The sequence below is a fragment of the Aythya ferina genome (genome assembly GCF_964211825.1).
Source record: "Aythya ferina genome assembly, chromosome: 22".
NCBI lineage: Eukaryota > Metazoa > Chordata > Aves > Anseriformes > Anatidae > Aythya > Aythya ferina.
The window spans coordinates 2,790,238-2,803,165 of NC_140320.1; the positions used below are offsets into that span (position 1 = coordinate 2,790,238).

Below are 12,928 nucleotides of genomic sequence, written 5' to 3' on the forward strand. Positions count from 1 at the left end.
CAAGCTCTGGAGTGATGAGTGATGGTTTTGTGGGGTCCTGTGCTCGAGGGCGTTCCCCAGCAGCTCACAGGGGGATCCCCATCCTGCCGGGGTGCTGCAGCAATTGGCAAAAGCAGCTCCTTCTGTTCCTCACCACTTCGTGCATCCCTGAAAATTGCCTGGTCTAAGGGAAACGCGATCCTGCACAAGGGGTTTCATCCGATGATGGATGACCTTGCGGTCTCGGAGAGCTCTGGCATGGAGCTTGTGGCCCCAGGGGGTCTGCGGCTCACACACTAAACCCCTCCTGAACCCAAAGCAGGCGTTTGTCCCTCCCTGCCACGGGCAGAGGCAGCTGCAGGGCTCAGCTCCCCCTGCCAAGAGCCGGGGAGCAGAGAGGGGAAGGCTGGAGGCAGCACATCCCACCTGTGCCAAATTCGAAGAGCAGAGCCTTCAGGAGAGGGAGAAGTCAAGAGGGACTCGCGAAGCGATCCCCTTCTCGTATGACCTATCGGCACGCACCATAATAATAAAGCTCCGTTTGATGGAGTGTTTCCTCTGCCCGGCACAGCTCATAATGTTGTCGAGATTAAATAGCACAGTTAGTGAATTAAGTGGTAGTTTACAGGGGATTCGGAGGCTCCGGGGATTAGTAACGGGCTACGGATCCTTTCACATCTAGGTCACCCATTTGAATCCCGCTCAGGTTGGCAGCGATTTGAAGGAAAAAAAAATAAATTATTGGTGCTGTGTGATGCTGTGGTGAGGCACGGGGGGAGGCAGGACTTTGGGATAAGGTCCCATGTGGAGAAACCCGTGGGGACAGCGGGTGGGGGAGGCCTGGCAGCATTGGGGTGCAGCACCCCAAATTTCTTCTCGACCATCCCAAAAGGCAGGAGCAGCCCGGGGCAGGGGTCCAGCAGCGGAGGATTTTAGCTGAAGGCGAAGCCGTGTCTCGGCTGCTGGCTCTGCACTTGCTCAGAGGCTCCAGGACTTTGTGCTCCGAGGCTGGCTCCCCGGCACCTTGCACCAGCACGAAACTGTGCCTGGAAACATGAAGGTGTTAGCTGCTAGCGGGGGGAAGGAGGAATTGCCAGGCATAAGCAAACGTGCTATTTGTTAAATTATGAGCTGATAAAAAGTACTGGGGGACCGTGCGTGCAGCTGGGGAGGAATTCACCACCTACACTCACGCTGTGCCTCTGTGAGGTGCGGGGACCGGGAGGGCACTCGCTGCCCCCCCCGATAACGGGGAGAATTGTCCCGTGCCTCAGTTTCCCCTCCTGCAGAGGGGCTTTGCAGCCCGGGGAGGGGCAGGCGAGGAGGTCGAGGAGGGCAAAATGTCAGAGGTGGCTCGGTGCCGGCCGCAGGTAAGCACGGCGGGGAGGCGAGGGGAGAGGCGCGCGGTGCGTTGGGGGTTAAAGCGGGCGTCCTTCGCCTGCCAGGCGCGCTGCTGCCGCTGCCTGCGTGCGGTGCGGTGCGGGGTGCGTGCGGGTGTGCGGGAGCCAAAGTGGCGGTCAGCGATGGAGCCGCTGCCATGACAACCCCGGGCAGTCAGCCTGAGCCTGCCTGCCGCGCAGGGATGCTCGCGGCCAGCCGCGCCAACGGGGCTGGGATGCTGCCGCTCGCCCGCGCCCCGCCGGCCACCCCGCTTCTGCGCTGAGACATCGTCCCGGAGCTCCCGGCATCATCCCGCAGCTCCCAGCATCATCCCAGCATCGTCCCCACACCCTGCATCCCGCCCGGAGCAGCCTGCTTTTGGGAGCCGGCGGTGGGGCTGGAGGAGAGGAGGAACTGCTGGGCACCTCGGAGCCCTTTGCCCGCTGTGCCTTTTATTTTTTTTTTTTTGCGTCCGGACCTGTTTGTTAGCTCGCTCCAGGGGTGGTGTTTTTTCTGGCTTTTTTAATATATATATATATTTTTTGGTGGATTTTTCTTTTTGGTGTTTGTTGCTTTTTTTTTTGGTGTTTTTGTTTATTTTCGGACTGCCCCCGCTCGGGGAGCCGTGAACTCGGGACAAGTGTGCGTGTGCGGGGCGGGAGCGTGGCGCAGCCGGGCGGCTCCCGGCACCTCCTTGCCCAAGTGAGCCTCGGACTGCTTCCCGGGAAGAGCCGGCTCGCCCAGCGTCCAGCACCTTTGCCACTTCTCCTCCTCCTCTTCCTCCTCCCCCCGGCCCTCCCGTCCTCCTCCCTCACCCAAGGATACTGGGGACTCCCTCCGGATGCCGCTCGGCAGGCTCAGTGCTCGCAGGCTGCCTTTCCAGGGGCTCTCCTGATCTCCGTGGAGCTCCGCATCGCTCGCCTCCGCGCCTGCCCCGGTGGTTTTGCTCCCCCCCGTCCCCACACACACGCACCCCCTCCCTCCTCTCCCCCCTTTTCGCTCCTGGTGGCCTTGTCGGGTGTGTTTTTTGCCTGGTGGAAAAGTCCCTGCTGCCCAGGATGGGGGTCGGTGGGTGCTTAGCCCTGCCCTGGAGGTGCCTAGTCGTCCTCTGTCTCAGGCTGCTCTTCCTTGTGCCCGCAGGAGTGCCCGTGCGCAGCGGAGATGCCACCTTCCCCAAAGCTATGGACAACGTGACTGTGCGGCAAGGGGAGAGTGCCACGCTCAGGTAGGAGCCGCTGCCTTTCTGCCTTTTGGGGGAAGGGGGGATCTGGGGGGGTCGTGCAGCGCGGGGCGCGGTCGGTGCCTTCGGGGACGTGCCTCAGTTTCCCCGCGGGGGACGCATCCCGTCGGCTGGCGGTGCAGGACGGGCAGCGAGACAGAACGGAGATTTGGGTGCTGGGTTTGAGGGAGGGGGGCACAGCTGGCGTTGGCTCAGCACCCCCCAGTCCTCACTGGGAAAGTTACTGCGGGGTTGGAGCTTGGTTTCTTTGTGGTCCCCCTGCTGTGGCTGCGGGGTCCTGGTGTGGGGTGTGCCGGCAAGGGGGGCTCCGCAGGGGTGCGGCGCTGGTATGCATCACCGCTGGAGTTGTGGAAATCCCGGAGGGGTTTTGTGCCTCTTTCCTCGTGTCTGGATCCGCTGTGATGAAGGGTGGAATATCTCCCTTAAATATCTCCCTGCTCCAAAGGCAGGGGGGTGCTGCTACCTGCTGGCATGCCCTCTTTGGGGTGGGGGGAGATGTGGGGCTGGGGTTTGCGCCCTGTGCCGAGGTCCTGCCTGCAGCCACAGCCTGAGGGGTGCAGGGGCTGATTTTGATCAGTTTAGCCCCTGGGATGTGCTGCGCCCAGGTACCTGTCCCGGCAGCAGGTGGGTGCAGTCCTCCAGGAGGTGCTGGCCAGGCTGTTTGGTAGCAGCGTTATAAATAAAAAGCTGTTTTTAAATTTTGCAGCGCTTACAACTCGAGTTTGCTCGGGAGGGACTTTGGTGGCAGCGCTGTGTGTAGGTGACACGCTCACATCTGGGTGTGTGCATGGGAGCTGCGCTCCTGCCCTACGCCAGCGAGTGGAGCAGGGCCAAGCCAGGGCAAAAACCCTGCCTTAAAAACCCCAGGGAGGTTTCTAAGCCAGCGCCCTTCTGGCAGGGTGGAAGGATTTAACCCAGGGGTTCAGTTTGGCCCCCAAAAAGTGAATCCTGCTGCTTGCAGCCCAGCCTCTCGTCCCTGCAGCCCCTGCACCTTCCTGGGAGGAAGGGATGGAGCGGCCAGGTGGCTGTCTCTGGTTTTGTCTTGTGTCCTGGCACAGCTGGACCAAGAGGCTGGGAAACTGGTGCGTGAGGGAGGAGGACAGGGTGTCTTAAATCAGAGTGCACCCTATGATTTTTGGCTAAAATAAAACACCCCTTTTCCTCCCCAAATTATTTGGGCTCTCCTAAGCATTAAAAACCCTATAGGTCTTGCAATGGGGGCGTCAAAGAGGGACGATTTTGTGTTAGGGGTGGTCTGGGCAGCAAAATCTGCAGGAGGGTGGCAGTAGCAGGGTAGCACAAGAATGAGCTCCCTGAAAACTCCCTGGGAGGAGGAGGAGGAGAAGTGCTTTGGGGTTTGTGGCCCTGACTGTGCCACCACGGCCCCACTCAGCCCTCTCCCCACGTGCAGCGTGCGTGCTGACGCACCGGGCACTCGCCTGGTGTCCGCAGAGAACAAAGGGAGGCCGGGGTGAGTCAGCAGCAGAGATGCTTCCCTCGTCCTCGGCGAGGCCTTTTGGGTGACAAACGGGTGACAAATCCTGCACCTGCTTCGGGAGGCAGCCCTGGGGAGGGAGGGCGGCAGCTCGGCATCGCCCTGGGGCTGCAGCGTGTGTCCGAGCTCGGCTGGGGACCTGGCTGGTGGCGATGGATGTCCGTGTCCCTGTGCAGGCACCTGGGCACGAGTGTGCCCCAAGAGACAGGCTTGGGAGTCCTGCACGTGGGCTTTGGGGTTTGCAAACAGTGCTGGTGACATTCCCAGCGCCCTGCCCCTTGGAGCAGGCGTTGTTCTTGGAAATTATGGTGTGCTGCTGCTGCCAGCTCCTTGCTTCAGTTGGGGAGCTGGCGAGGTGGAGGATCGCATTTTGCAGTAGCAGGTGCTGTTTTATTTTTCCTTCTGGTCTAAGGTGGGGATGACCAGGAGCTGTGGGTCCAGCGTGCTGCGTGCCCACGTAGGTCCCAGTCCCTGCAGGCTCCGTGAGGAGCCGAGCACGTGAAAAACGCACGCTTCCAGCCGAGGAAATCAAGGGAGCGTGAATCTTCCTCCCTGCTCCCCTCCCAGCCCAGCTCCCGGCGTAGTGATCGATGTGCTGGTGGGGAGTTCACTTGGTCGGAATAGCAATGCTGCTCCGAGAGGCTCCGGCTGCTGCCCTCAGCACCCACCAGCGACCCCAGCAGGGTGGCAGGCAGGGGGTGAAGCTGGAAGCGTGCACGAGGCGGGGATAAACATCCCTCCTCTCTTCCCACTCGTTTCCATGCAGGGTGGGAAGATGGCGAGGTACAGCCAAGGACTTGGAAGGAAGCATATGTCTCTGGAGGTCCCTTCTTGTGCTTTTTTTTTTTTCTTTTTCTTTTCCCCAGCTGACAAAAGGAAAAGCAAGCTGAAAAAACATAGCGGCTTCTCTACAAGTCCCTCTTTGGGCGAGCTGCAAGTAGGTTACTCCGTCAGTGGTGGCGGGGTGCCAGGGACCCCACAACGCCCTCGGTTCGAGGTGCCAGGGCAGAGCGAAGCGCTGTGCGAGCTGAGGCGTGTGCTGAGGGCTGCACCCCAAGGACTGGCGCTGGTTAATTGCTTTGTGCTCCCCTGCCCAGCCCTAACGTCTGTTCTAAAGGGCACGGGCACTGCTCCGTGGCTCTTGTGTAACCGGGTTTCACATCGCCGTGTTGCGCAGCCGCTGGGGCGTGTGGCTGCAGGTGCTGTGGTTGGGGCTGGGGCAGTTTGGGGGCAGTGATGTTTGGGAACCCTCTTGCTGCCAGATCCCACAGGCTCCGGGGATGCAGAAGAGGGGTCACCAGGCAGACGTGCTGCCCTGTGCTCGTTTAGCTCCAGGGATGGATCACAGCAGGTGCTACAACTGGGAGTCAGTGCAGGACTGGAGGTGTTCAGGTGTTTCCTTCTGTTTTAGGATGTCTGCTGTGCCGTGCTTTGGTACCAGCAGTGTAGGTCATAATTAAATTGAAACCCCTGGTTACAGCTAGGGATGGAGCTGGAGTCTGGGGCTGGAGGCGCTGGATTCGCTCCTGGAAGCAGCAAAACCTGCAGGGATAGGAAAAGGGTCGGGGGATGCTGGGTCCCACAGCTGAGGTTTTTTTTACTGATGGTGCATTGCTCTCTGAGCTGAGGCTCCTCCTGCTTTTGGGGTTACGCTTAGGACTCGAGCAGAGGCTGGGATAGGTCAGAGCTGTTTGTGTTCCTCCCACCTGAGGACGGGGTCCATCTCCTCTCCCTGCAACCCCACAGCTCCCAGCCGGTGCCTGCCCTCTCCAGGATGGGACTGCACTGTTTGCAGCCCCATCCAGCGCTGGAACCGAACCCAGGCGTTTCTGAGACCCTTGGAGGAGTTCTCTTAGCACCAAAACAAATGCCTTGATTACGATTTCGCTTTAATTGGCAGCAGTCAGCGCTTTCCACTGCGAGGCTCTGACGATGCCATCAGCATGCCCTGGCACGGCATCCCCCCAAATTCACCGGTGCCCTGAGTGGGTGCCGTGCAGATCCCACCGGAGGGCGAGGACCACTTATTTCCTCGGCTCCTCTCCACATCGCCCCTGGCTTTCTTGGCTTTATTTGCTCCCTCTTTGATTCTAATTGGAAAAGTCAAATCTGAGTTTAACGTGAAACGAAGCTTTTTTTTCTTTTTTAACCCCGATGTTTCCTGTGGTTTCCACTCAGGCTTTGAAAAATGCCGTGCGATCTGCCACTAATCTCTGCAGTGTTTTACCCAAGCCTGCTTTGCAAATGTATTTTGCCCCTGTTGTGCTCTTGAAGTAATTTTCGAGAAATGATAACTTGGCCGTGAAACAAAACAAAATCAAGCGTGTTTGTTTGACTTTCATGGATACAAACAGAAACTGCCTGTTTGCGAAGCAGAAAGGGATCTTACTCAGAAATGGGTCTGCTTTCTGCGGCTCTGTGCTGCTCCATCTTACTCCTTTTACCCATGGGAATTCGTGTTTTTGTGCAATGTGACCAACAGGGCTGGTTTGTGGGGTCCCTGCTGGCTCCCTGCTGGAGCCGTGGCAGCCCTCGGCTGAGGTTTTGGTCAGCTGCCGTCGTGGTTTTGCAGTCGATGAGCAGGGAAGAGCCTGCCAGAGCTGGGGGACTGGGCTTCAGGTTGTGCATCCGTGAGTTAGCGGTGTGTGCTGCCTGGGAGCAGGGTGGGGCTGGGCTTTTGGTGCAGGTAAGGAAAGCAAGACAGGTCCAAATGCAGAGTAGGGGCTGTATAAAATGGTCTGGTGCTCATTATAAAACTTATTTGGTGGCTTGTGGCTCTCTGCCTGTTTTCCTCAAGGCTCCCAGTGCCTTTTGATGGTGATGGGGGCTGCCATAACCCTGCCAAAGGGACGATGCTTGTCCAGCCCTGTCCCATACATAGCATCCCAAGGGCACCCCGAGCTGTTCCCCATTCCTTGTGGTGCTCCCATGCACTTGTACAGCCCCCTCACTGCTGGTTCGTGTTCCTCCCCAGGGCTCAGCCCCATGGCACGCTGCTCCCATGAAATATTCACCCCATAGAGTGGCTTGAATGGGCGTGGAGTGGCTTGGAAGGGACCTTAAGGATCATCCAGCTCCAACCCCGCCTTGTTCTGATGTTCTCCAGTTTCGGTACCTGCTGCATCTTTTGTTCTGCTGCTGCTATTTAATGAGGGCCTATAAAGACTGAAGCCCAGGAGCTTCCCTGCCTGCTCCCAAAGCCCAGGTGAGGCAGGGCCATGGCCTGGGCTCTGATTGCAGAGGCTGAGGTGCGATTACTTTGCTGGTTTCTGAGCAGTGAGGGACTTGGGAGAGCGTGGGCTGGGCTGGGACCAGCCCCCAGCGCATGGGGTAAGGATGGAGCTAAGCCACTGACTACTACATTAACAACAGAAGGTTTTTCCCCTGTCTTCTTCGGTGTCTGATAAGATCATCTTCTCCTGCAAACCTCTCTGCTTTGGTTCCTGAGGGTTAGGGAATAAATTCAGGGCTGTGGTCACCCCTCCCATGTTAAAACAGATGTGTGCACGTTCTGCATCCACGCTCAGGAACTCGGCACAAACACAAGCAGTGCAGAGGGTTAGGATTTGAGCAGCTGCTCGCTGTGCAGCCCAGTGCCACTTCACCCTGCCCCTCTCCTCCTGGAGCTGCTGGATGCTCCTTCGTGGTGAGGGTTTCCTCTCTGCGAGCCTCCAGCACGGGGCTGCAGCACCCCCTGCGCACCCACACGCGGTGTTTGCGCCTGGCGAGTCGATGGCTTTGCTTGCGCTGGCACGTTTCTGAAAGAGGAGTTTATTGCTAAAGTGACATGTCAGCAAATCTTAGCCACCTCTCCCCCATCTCCGAGATGGAATCAGCTTAAAGTGGAAAAAAAAAAATTGTCATATGCATGGATTTTTTTTTTTTTTCCCCGAGTGCAATTTCCATCTGAGATGAGACAAGCTCCTGATTGCTGTGCCAGAGGAGGGTTTCCCTTTATAGCTCTCCTGGTGGAACTGCTGCCTGTAGTTTGGTGGCACTTGCTGGGCTGGGGTCACCTCCTGCGTTTCTGGAGCTGTCATCTCCACCGTGGAGCTGAGTGCCTCCAGCCTACCAGCTCTGGAAAGATGCAAATCCACCAGGCTTGCACCCTGCACCCCTCGGAGATGGGAAGGGCTGGTGGGACCGAGGGGACTGAGGGCTGGCCAGTGGAAAATTGCTGGGGTGGCACTTCTAGTCGCTAAGGCAGGGTTATGAAATGGAGGTTCAGTTCTTAGCCCTGCCATCACCACCTCACGTGGTGTTAGGTGCCCTCCTAGGTCCTATAAATGCCTGTATTTGCGTGCAGCAATTGCAACGTTTCCTCTCCCCGGCTCCATGAGTCATCTGCTTGCTCTGCAGTCTTTTTGTGGCAGGATGCGTCCCTCTGGAAAGAAAATGTGTCCTCCTGGAGGGCACCACAGATGGGCAGTGGTGTCCTGCTCCTGCTGGGAGCTGCTGCGAATGTTTTTCAGTCGTAGGCACTGGGGAGTTGTTGGTGTGGGGTTTGTGGTGTGTGGCTGTGGTGTTGTAGGGCTTTCCAGTGGGTGGATAGTCTTTAGGTTGGGGTAGGGCTTGGGGATGTGGGTGCTTGCCTAAGGCACTGCTTCTTCTGCTGGCTTCAGAGCAGTTGCTCCAAGTTATTGGGCTGGAAAAAGCTTTTTGGTCTAGCAGGGCTGTCCTTCGCTCCTTCCACACCCTGCCCGTTCCTGTTTATGGTATTCGAGCTCAGAGGCCCTTATTTTCCTCTAGGAGGAAAGGGGGGAAAATAGGAAGGAATTAATCTACGGCCACATCAGTGGGAGAACGGGCTAATAGAAATTGTAATGAGAACACAGTGCCAAACAAACGAGCAAATGGGAAAACGCGATCCCACCAATGCAGTCGGGAGATTTATGCCGACAAAGGGGCCGATCCAGTGCTCATTAATGTCACCACGAGTCTTTATCCTAACTGTAATGGAGTGTGGATCGGGTCGGAAGACAGCGTTTGAGTCTTGCTACAATATGCAAACTGTTACGGCGCCGTGTGCGGAATAGCAATGCGGAGAGCCCTCTCCCAGCAGAAACAGTTTGCTCTTTGTTGCATGCGGCACCTTTGCAAGGCGAATGTGAAATACCTTCTGCTCCCCTTGGGTTTGCTTTTCGGAGGTGCAAGGCTGCGAAGGAGCCGCCAAAGTCTGAGAAGCGGGCTTAGCTGTCTGGGCGCAGCAGCGTCTGCTGAAATGCCAAGCGCGCCTTAATCATTAGTATATTAAAAATCTCGCCTTAAGTAAGGATTCTTCAGCCGGCAATTAGCGGTGTTGGCTCTGCCCAAGCAGCAGGCATGCTGGAAGGCAGTCGATAGTTTATATGCAAAGAGAGGAGATGGGAGAGCAGGCGGGTGGCTACGGGAAGCCCAAAGGCAAAGGGGTCTCTGCAGCTGGATTCCCCCCGGGAGGAGAAAAGGGGGTCAGTGGGGTGGGGACGGGGTGCGGGGGGGTGAGGTGGGGACACCCCGGGGAGGGTGCCGCGTCGGAAAGGACACCGAGGGTCAAACGGGAGACGTGCGAGTCCAGCTCTGCATGTCAATGAGGACAGAGTAAATAAGGAATAAAACCACCTTCCAACACGAGCAGCTGGTGAAATATCACAGGTTTTTTGTTGGCTTTTTTTTTTTTCTCCCAGAGATGGGAGATTTTGACCGGCTCTGCAACCAGAAATGGCTGTGACACCTGCATCTGTTTTATCAGACACATGCAGAGCCCCAGACATGATCCAAACATTGGATTTTTGAGTCTGATTTTTTTTTCTTTTTTTTTCTTTTTTTTTCTCATGGTGTGACCATTATTTTCCCAGCATCACATTTGCTCTTCAGCAAAACCAGGGTACTTAAGTTCGAGCACAGTGGAGAGCTGTTGGCCAAAACAAATCCTCAGAGGTATGGAGGAAGAGCAGGGCAGCTCCAGGTTTAGAGTCGCTCCCAAATCTGTAGGTGGTTTGGACCTACGGGTAGGCACAGCACTGACATTTGAGGTCACATTTGGGTTCTTACCCTTAAGTCACCCAAATTCAGTATATTATAGGTGAGGGGCTTTATTCCAGGATAATCTTTATTACATTTCTGTTCTTCTGCTACAATCCAATACCAAGGTCTTGACTTCAAAGGAGGAGCAACCTAGGTGAAAACTTGAGCAAGTGTTTTCCAGGTCTCTGAAGGTCTGAAGCTCATCTCGCATTGGCGTTCGGTGTGAGCTGGCACCTGCCTCTTGTACTGTTATGTGAAAATCTCACACTGAAGTTAGAGTTTGTTACGTAAGAAAAAAAAAAAAATATATATATATATATATATACATATTCTGAAAAAGATCTTTTTACAAGAAAGAAACATATATATATATTTTTTCTGGTAGGAAGACAGATCTATTTCTTTCTTGCGCACCTTGACTGGAAAATGTTTATTTTAGAATTTTCTTGTTGGGAAAAGGGCAGATTTGGATTTGGTTGAAGGAAGAATGTTTTTCTTTTAGTCAGGGTTTGAGTTCATTGAAGTATCTTGTCAAATTTCACAAGAAACATTTTGATTCAGCTGAAGCAAGATTTAGGGATTTAGAGCGTCTTATGGGAAATAGTGTAATTTTGACTTCATTCAGTCTCAGAAGGGAAAAATTCCTGGAATCGGTTTCCCTTGAGCTGCAAAACATCTTTTCCTGCCCACCTCTGCAGCTTTATGTTTTGAAATCAATTTTTTTCTCTCTTACTATGTCCTTCCTATTGCTTCCTTCTAGTTGTGGGAGCTGTTCTGCTCGGCTCGAACACGGTTTCTGTTGAGTATCGGCTCTCCGAGGCTGAATTTCAGGCTGTCCAATGCATGTTGTGACCCTGTTTGCTCAGCAAACTCGTGCAGCGTACAAGTTGGCAAAATGTTGTGTTGTGTGGGGAGGGAGCAGTTTGGGTGCGGTGCTCCAAAGCACCTTGGTGGTGTACATGGGATGTGATTTAGCTCTCTGCAACCATGAGGAGCAAAATGTGTCCGATACCCTTGACGTGTGTGTACTTGGGAGATTGAAAGAAGACCAGAATCCCCTCTCAGAGGGGATGTTTAAAGATGTTTATGCTCTGTGCCATGGCAGGACCTGGTTATAAGGCCAAAATCCCCTCGTGGGTCGTGACTGCTTTGTCACGGAGATGGATGTTCGGGGGAGATGCCTTCACCCGTGCACATCAGCTGCATCTCCTAAATTTCTCTGCTTGTCCTTGGCTGGTGGAGGACGGCAGCTGCAACCTGGTTCGAAGCCAGCAGCGTGCAGGCTGTTGATGTTGTTTAGCAAGACGTGGGGCTTCCAGCCCAGGCACGTTAATGTGTCTGGAAGCAGCATGTGTGACACGTTGGGTGCGAGAGGCCCACCTGGATCAGCTCGGTGCCCTCTGCCTGTTCCAGTGGCACTGCCCTAGGGAGTCCCAACAGCAGGCCATGGTCGTGGGGCGATAAATGTCCTCCTGGTCCATCTAGGAGTGCCAAAATCTCAATGGGTGGGCATCACGTAGGAGCTCCAGCCACCCTGCTAGGACCAAGGCCAGGCTGGATGGGGATTTGAGCAATGTGGGCTGGTGGGAGGTGTCCCTGCCCATGGCATGGGGTTGGAATTAGATGGGCTTTAAGGGCCCTTCCGACCCAACCCATTCTCTGATTTTTATGACCTTGGTTGGTCACTGGGAGCTGTGCCGTGCCCCCTGTGGTGACCTGGGGAGGAGGGGACATTGCTGAGGGGAGGTGTCCTGGGGACAGAGGGCTTCTGGAGGCAGCGAGGTGAGGCTGGGACCTCGCGGGGCCGGGAGATGGGGAGATGTCAGCTCTTCCTCGCAGCTTCCCTTTGCGGCGCCAACTGTCAGTAATTTAACTAACGTTTTGTAAATAAATGTGGCATTCGGACAGCTGTCACCGCGCCTGTTATAAACACTCCTTTTGTCACTAGAAGCTGGCAGTGCCGCTCCGTTTCCCCTGCAAATGCAGCTACCACTGCCAGTTAGCTCCTGGAGCCAGGGCTGTCAAGGAGCCGCATGCCGGCCGGCGGCTGAGAGGCTGTGGCTTTGCGCAGGGAGCCCAGCGAGGCATTGCCAGGGCCTGGTGCGAAGGCAGCTTTTGCATCTCAGAAAGAAATAAATGGCCTGATCAGCGAGCGAGAAAACCCATCTCGGTGATCCCAGGCGGTCCAGCTGCAGTGCCGGGGGTGGCGCTTGTCCCTCTGCCACCACATCCCTGCCCTGTGGGGACCGCAGGTAGGGTGCGCCCAGCCGGATCCCGGCTTTGGGGCACCCAGGGAACAATTTGGCAGCAGCACTACAAATGCTTTTCACGTTGGCACCCAGGCTCTGTGCACATTAGGCCTGGGTTTCGGTAAATTCAGTCTCTCCGGGACTGGGTTGGATTGGAGTGCGGAGATCTGTCCTTGGAGCCTGTTGGTCTTGCTTGTCCTACTAGGAGCATATTCCAAAGCTTCGGGCAGTCTGGATGCCTCTCCTCCTAACAAGCCTGACTGGAGAGAGGATGCTGTTGTCTTTTTCCTGGACGGGAAGTCTCGATCCCATCTCCTCTCATTTTTCAGGGGCCCTTGCACCTCCAAACCGCCCTCCCCTGACCCACGGTGCTATCAGGAGGCTGTCTCCTGGTGTAGGGTGTCTGAGCTCTCTGCAGTCAGCACCTCCAGCCTCGCCGTGCTGCATTGATGTGTGATGCAGGCAGTACAGGAGCCGGCACATGACATCTCTCTCTCTAAGCTGCTGTAAAATTAGCTTCATCTCAAGTGGCAGAAAATGATCATATCCTCGCTTGAGGGCGATGAAGAATATTCCTGAGTC

At 55.8% G+C, this 12,928-nt stretch overlaps 1 protein-coding gene across 9 annotated transcripts in view; it reads left to right on the plus strand.

Annotated features, from left to right (window-relative positions):
- Positions 1-12,928, plus strand: part of LOC311422422 (protein CEPU-1) — a 329,684-nt gene that overhangs the window by 194,005 nt on the left and 122,751 nt on the right. For 4 of the 9 annotated variants that reach the window (XM_084495452.1, XM_084495451.1, XM_084495450.1 and 1 more), the window contains one exon: positions 2,500-2,584. In XM_084495452.1, the coding sequence (XP_084351578.1) occupies positions 2,500-2,584 (85 nt within the window). Of the gene's footprint in view, positions 1-994; positions 1,350-1,961; positions 2,585-12,928 lie in introns of those variants that run through there. The other 5 variants (XM_084495449.1, XM_084495453.1, XM_084495455.1 and 2 more) reach the window with 4 other exon arrangements.